The sequence below is a fragment of the Sarcophilus harrisii genome, chromosome 5 (genome assembly GCF_902635505.1).
Source record: "Sarcophilus harrisii chromosome 5, mSarHar1.11, whole genome shotgun sequence".
Lineage (NCBI taxonomy): Eukaryota > Metazoa > Chordata > Mammalia > Dasyuromorphia > Dasyuridae > Sarcophilus > Sarcophilus harrisii.
This window is the reverse complement of record NC_045430.1, coordinates 200,853,576-200,859,713: the sequence shown is the minus strand read 5'-3', so window position 1 is coordinate 200,859,713 and position 6,138 is coordinate 200,853,576. Positions and strand designations below refer to the sequence as shown.

General features: G+C 62.3%; 1 protein-coding gene across 5 annotated transcripts in view; it reads right to left on the bottom strand.

The window, feature by feature from the left end:
• Nucleotides 1-2,083: 2,083 nt before the first annotated feature.
• Nucleotides 2,084-6,138, bottom strand: part of AGAP3 (ArfGAP with GTPase domain, ankyrin repeat and PH domain 3) — a 74,068-nt gene continuing 70,013 nt past the window's right edge. For all 5 annotated transcript variants that reach the window (XM_031939429.1, XM_031939430.1, XM_031939426.1 and 2 more), the window contains 5 exons: nucleotides 4,359-4,513; nucleotides 4,159-4,249; nucleotides 3,833-4,055; nucleotides 2,929-3,184; nucleotides 2,084-2,789 (listed from right to left, as the gene is read on the bottom strand). In XM_031939429.1, coding sequence (XP_031795289.1) covers nucleotides 2,595-2,789; nucleotides 2,929-3,184; nucleotides 3,833-4,055; nucleotides 4,159-4,249; nucleotides 4,359-4,513 — 920 coding nt within the window. In that variant the 3' untranslated portion in view covers nucleotides 2,084-2,594. The remainder of the gene's footprint in view (nucleotides 2,790-2,928; nucleotides 3,185-3,832; nucleotides 4,056-4,158; nucleotides 4,250-4,358; nucleotides 4,514-6,138) is intronic.

Sequence of the window (6,138 nt, the reverse complement as noted above, 5' to 3'; positions counted from 1 at the left end):
CGAGTAGCCTTAGAATCGTGAGTCTAGGGATGGGAAAGTAGGCAAAGCGGGAAAATCGGTGAGGCTGAAAGGTCAGGCTGTTGGCAGGGATGACTAACGGGAAGGTGGAGACCCATCTGAAAACTGCCAATGGGATTATTCCCCATTATAAAAAGATGTTGGGGTTGGCAGGCTGTGGGTCAGACAATACTCATCCCAGGGCCAAAGGGTGACTGGGAACTTGGTTTGGATTGGCTTCATGGGGAATGGGGCTCCTTGGGAAAGGCTCCGATTCAAGCTCCACCTGGAGGCAGAACAGAGGAGAAGGAATGGCCTTCAAGAGTTCCAAGGACAAAAGGAGATAAAGAACTGGGGTGGTCTTGGGAGGTGGGCCAAGGAGCTCTTCCCTGGAGACAGTTCAACCTACAGAGTGAGAGACAGACCTCATATTGCAAGTCTTTCAACCACAGTAGTGGAGAAGGAAGTGTCAGGTTTCTTGAATTCAGGGTTAGCCAGTGGGAGAAGAGAGATTGATGCAGCCCCTCCTGGGCAGGTCATTTGTCCCAGATGGTTTAGGGACCATCTCTCCCAAGCTTGGGACTGAGTGACTTCCAGGGACAGGAGAGGTACGAAGGCTCAGGGCGATCCCCAATTGTCTGGCTGAGCTGACGCTCAAATGGCAGGCCTGGGTCCTGGTTGGGCTCCCTTACGTTCTTTGGTGTGACCCTTCCTCCAGAAGTCGAGGCACCTACAGCATGACCCTTTAGGAGGGAGGCTAAGTAATCCCCCCCCCCCCCCCCCCCCCGGCAGTTCTGTTTGTAAAGGTTCAGGGATGGGTCTAAATCTGTGATCTGAAATAGGCTCCAGAATGCTAACAGGGTCAAAGGTCACCCACAAGACCCTTCAAACCCAGGTCTTTTAGCTGCCAATCAGATGTCAGTCTCACCATGGCTTGTGGGCTGTGGTTATGGGGAGAGCCTAAGGCCAGCCTCAGAGCACAGCAGGGACTGCTGCAGGGGGGCCTGGGACTCCCAATGCCTCCGCCCTTCAGCCCCCAGGCTTGTGTATGCCTCCCAAGGCACCCCTCCCCCCTTATGCTGAGGCCTGTCCCCCCAGAGGAAAATAATAAAAGTCCTCCTTCCTGATCAGCATCAGTTGGTTATTTACAGACTTGCAGGCACAGCAAACCAGAGCCCCCCTCCCCCCCGGGGGAAGTGACCCCCACTCCGCCTCGCCGCCCACAGTGCAAGGAGGGAAGGCCAGCCACGATGGCTGCCTGGGAGCCGCAAGTGGGCAGAGGGCTGGGGCCAGGGCCGGGAGTGCGGGGGCAAAATTAGGCCTGCCCGTAGGCACAAAGCGGGGCAGCAGCTCTGCTCACTCAGGGGAGGCCCAGCTTAGGGGGCTGCTGGTGAGGGCCGCAAGCGACACCCTCCCAGCGCCCCATGGCAGTGACTGTCTTAACTCTCCTCACAGTTGTGCCCACCGTGCCCTTGGCTGGCTCAGCTCCTCCCACACAATTCCCGAGACTCCTTCCAACTCGCCTCGAGCCTGGAGTCCACAGTCCTGTCCAGACGCCCACTGGGCCCTCACTCCCGAGATTGCCAGTCACCTTTCTGGGCCCCGGGTCCCTCAGCTGCACAACAAGGGAGTTGCATTAAAAGCCAAATTCTTTTGGACCTGAATTCTACCATCCCACAACCTTGGGTTCTGACACAATGATTCGAAAGACTCTTCCCCGCAGGTCGGCTTTCGTGGGAAGTGTCTGGGTCGGGGAGGCGGATGGGGACGCTCCATCCCCACGGGAGAAGGAAGCGGGCAGGGGCTCCTCCAGCCCGGAGGAGGGAAGAGGCAGTTAGGCAGCAGTCCCACCGGCTCTCCTCTGCGAGCACGCTCGCCGCAGCTCCAGGCCACCAGCCTCGGCCCCGCCGTTGCCCTGCTCTGGAAAGGCTCAGGGATGGAAGCTGGGGAGGGGGTCGGGGCGGGGGACACTGGGAGGACCAAGCCGGGCAGCGATGACAGGAGAGCGGGCACACAGGGGACCAAAGATGGGGGCGGACGCAGGGAGGCAGACGAGCACGCCACGGGAGAGGGGGCCAAGGGGGACGGACACACACACACACACAGTCGGATTTATTGGTCTCACACACGTATGTACACAAACATAAATATTCTAATGTACAGGTTTTTTACACGGGGCTCACGGATCCCCTTGCTCATCTCAGCCAGGTCTTCAGTGCACCTCGCACACTCGTCTCCGGGCTAGTCCCTCGTGGCGCTGGAACATTCCGGACGAAGCCTTGTGGGCTGGAGCCCAAGGGCAGGAGGCAGAGGAGGGGAGAGGGCCTGCTCTCCCCCCCAGGCACCTCCAAAGGGCCGGTCCCTTTTCAATGGCACCTCCAGGGCAGTGGGCTGAGCAGTGCGCTCCTGCCCACGGCTCAGGGCCCTGGGGGGGGGGGGGGGGGGGGGGGGGTCTGGGCCCTGTCCCTCCCTTCCTTTGTCCTCTGTTCTCTCTCCACCCCGTTCCCTCCTCTCTGAGCCTCCCTTTGCCTATGCCTCTCCCCCTTTCCTGCAGGGGGAAGGAGGTGAGCCCCAGGTCCCCCACAGCTCCCCCGGCCTCACAGGAGGCTGGGGCTCCGGTGCAGCTCAGCAGCGCTGCTAGAACCGTTGGCGGGGGTGGGGGTCAGGCCCCCGCCCTCCCCGGGGCAGCCGTGCTGCAGCAGGATGTCCACACACTCCTGGCTGCCGGCTCGGCGGGCGTAGGCCAGCGGGGTCAGGCCCCGCGCGTCTCGGCTCCTCACATCCACCCCGTACTGTGGAGAGAAGGCAGACTGAGCTCACCAGGAAGGGGTGGCAGGGGGAGGGGGGGCAGGGGCCAGAGGGGGCTGAGGGCCGTGGGAGGGGGGACAGGGGCCGGGGCTGGGGGCTGTGGGGGCAGGGGCGGGCCCTTACCCAGATAAGCAGCTGTGTGAAGACTACGTTCGCCATGGCGCTGGAGAGGTGCAAGGCTGTGCGGCCATCCCCGTCCCCATAGGTCTCGTTCACCTCCTCCTTGGAGCCATGGGCCAAGAGCATCACCAGCAGCCGCAGGTCATCCTCCACCACGGCCCGCAGCAGCTGCTGCCCCAGGGGCACGTCTGAGCTGGGCAGGGGGGCCAGGAACAGCTTCTGCTCGTACTTGGCCCGGATCCAGTGCTCCTTCTCCTCCCTAAAGACAGGCCGGCAGAGGCTTGAGCCCGTGGCAGGGTCCCGGACGGGTGGGGGGAAGCTGGCCAGGAGAGCCGGGCTGAAGCAGGGGCCAGGCCCCATGGTGGGGGGCGAGCGGAAGGCCTCAGGAGGTTGGGCAGGGACAGGAACCAGAGTGACCGGTCCCTCGGTGTCGGGGGACAGAGGCACTGGAGGGGCGGGGGTGAGAGCACTGTGGGGAGGGGCTTTCGGGAAGGCTCCGGAGCAGTGGGAATAAGGAGGGGGCCAGCAGGAAGGTCTGGAGCAGGGGCCTAAGAGACAGCTTATCGGAGTGGATGTTCCTCCCCCCGCCTTGCTCGTCGGGGCAGGAACAAAAGGGGGGACTCGCGCTTCAGGGGACACGCGGCGCCCTATCTCCCGCTCATTCTCCCCATCTCCGCACAGAGTCTGGGGCACCTCAAGCAGCCGAGAGATAGGCACCCTGCGCATGCGCCCCCAGCGGCCCCTGACCCGCCGATAACGGCTCAGAAAGGGCCCGTTGTTGTCGGAGGCTGAGTGACAGGCCTGGCAGGGGGAGGGATGGCCCCTGGGGACCGGCCAGCAGAAGCAGCTCTCCTATCTTTAACCCTTAGGGCTGCGGGAGTGGGCTGCAGCAGCCCCGGCCCCTCACCTGCAAGCCTCGGGCCCCGGCTTGGCGTAGCCGTCGAGGGCCCCCTCCCAGACGCTGTTGGCCAAGGCGTTGCCCATGGCGGTCATGACTGCCAGCAGCTCGGGGGGCCAGTCGTCCAGATCGAGGGAACGCACTCGAGACAGGTGGGCCCCCAGGTGCCGATGGATCCCCGAGCACTCGATGCACATCAGGGCGCCCAGGTTCAGGCTGGCCCAGTCCGGGTCTGCGGAGGAAGCGGGGTCAGGAGGGAGGCCGGCGACAGGCCACTGCTGGGGCTCTCTCCTGGTCCCCCGCCCCCTTCCTGGGCCCGGCCCTTCGGTACTCACTGGGAGAGTCACAGTCGATGCAGAAGCTGTTGCCGCGGGCGGTGCGGACGGCTTGCACGGCCAGGGCCGAGTTCTGATTGCCCAGACGAGTCTGCAACAGGGTGGGAGAGGCAGGGCTGAGGGCCCAGGTGCCCCCGTGGGCCGGGGCAGCTCTGCTCTGACCCCCCCTCCTGGCCCTTGCGGACCCCCAGGCCCCTCACCTTGTCCTTGGCGCTGCGACAGCCCTGCAGGCTGGCGAGGATCTGGGCCTGGACGCTCTGGACCCAAAGCTCCCGCTCTTCTGCCGTGGAGGCCTCGAAATGCCACGTCTGGCCCGTGAGGGACACGACCATGAACTCGAAGGACTCTTCTGCATCTGTGGAGAGGGTGGTTTGGGGGTGACAAGGAGGGTCAGGGGGAGAGAGCGGCTCAGGCAGTGGAAGACCCCACTTCAGCTTCTCTGGAGCACTCAATCCTGGGGCTGCCCCCAGCATCCTCCCCTCCTTCCCCCCCAGCCCTGCCTCCGGCTCAGGGAGGCGCTCTCTAAAACCAGCACAGTTCTGCAGGGGAAGCCCCCAAACCCACACTCCCTGTGGCAGGGAGATCCGGGGGCCAAGAACTGTCGGGGGTGGTGGTGGGGGCTCTGCCAAGAGACTATGGCTCTGCCCAACAGGGGGGGCAGGGCTCCCGAAAGGCCCCAGGACCGCCTGTCTGGGAAGGGGGTGCTAGGTGGTGAGTGAGAAGAGGGGGCGGGTGGAGGAGCTGAGGAGAATGCGGGCGCCATCCGTACATGTCAGCTGCAGCCGCCTCATTTTGCAGCTCATTAAACCCAATATTCCTGGACGCATGGGCCAGCAGGGCCTGGAATGGCCCTCCCCACCATCCCATCACAGATACACGGGAGGGGCAGGGGAGCTGGGAGAGGAAGCGGGGCTCTGCCCACAGACTGGCACGTGTGCTCAGAGAGGGGCCCGAGAACATCTGGGGCTGGAAGCGCATGGGCCAGACCATGGTCCCCAAGGCCCCTCAACAACGGCCCATAACCCCAGGAGGCAGGTGACTGTGTGATCCCGTGTGTGTGCGCGCATGTTTGTGGGAGGCTGGCAGGAGAGCAGGCTCTACCCAGGGAGACAGCACAAGACCAAAGGCAAAGGAAGCACCCATCTTCCCTCGTTCACCTGTTGGGCCCTGAGCCCCTCAGCATCCTCCTCCCAATACTCCCTGGAGCTTCACCTCCCCTACTTCTCTCTTCACACTGGCGGTTTGCACTTCTAGCCTGAAACTTCTCCCCATATGCCAGGCTCAAACCCCAGGCACCCACAGATTGCCCAAGCAACCCCCACGGAAACCCACTTTTCACAGCTGTCTGTGGGGGAAAAGGAGAACAGGCACTGGTTCCCTTCCCAGGAACGCCTTCCCTAGCCTGGCTCCAATGGTCAAGTCCAAACTCAGCTAGGCTTGAGAGAGGGTTCTCCATGGAGACCCCACATTTCTCAGTTCCACTTCCCAAAGAAAGGCTGGGGGGGATATCCTGATCCCCAGGAGCAACCCCAACCTTGCTGTGCCCCATGTCCCTGGCAGTGCCGATTGGCTTGGACAATGGTCAGACCCACTCAGGAGCAAGGAGGCCGGTTTGGATATCATTGCTGAAGAGGAACACAGAACACTGTAGGACTCAAGGATAGGAATACAGGAGGGGAATCACTTAAGTGAAGCTAAATCTGAGAAGAAACTAAAGAAGCCCCCAAACTAGCTAAAGAGCCCACTGTGTGCCCAGCACCGTTTCAGGCTTAACAAGAGCCACAAGAGGCAGGGAAGATGTAGAAAGATTTCTGGAAGCTGGGAAGTAGAGAACAATTTTCTAATTCCTGTCCACAACAGAAGACTTCAGTTAGAGAACTTCCATTAGACACAAGGCAGAATTCTGACTGAGGGAACGTGGTCGGGGCGGGAAGGGTTACTAAGAATCCCCTTGGAAGCCCCAATCTCAGAAGCCCCCAG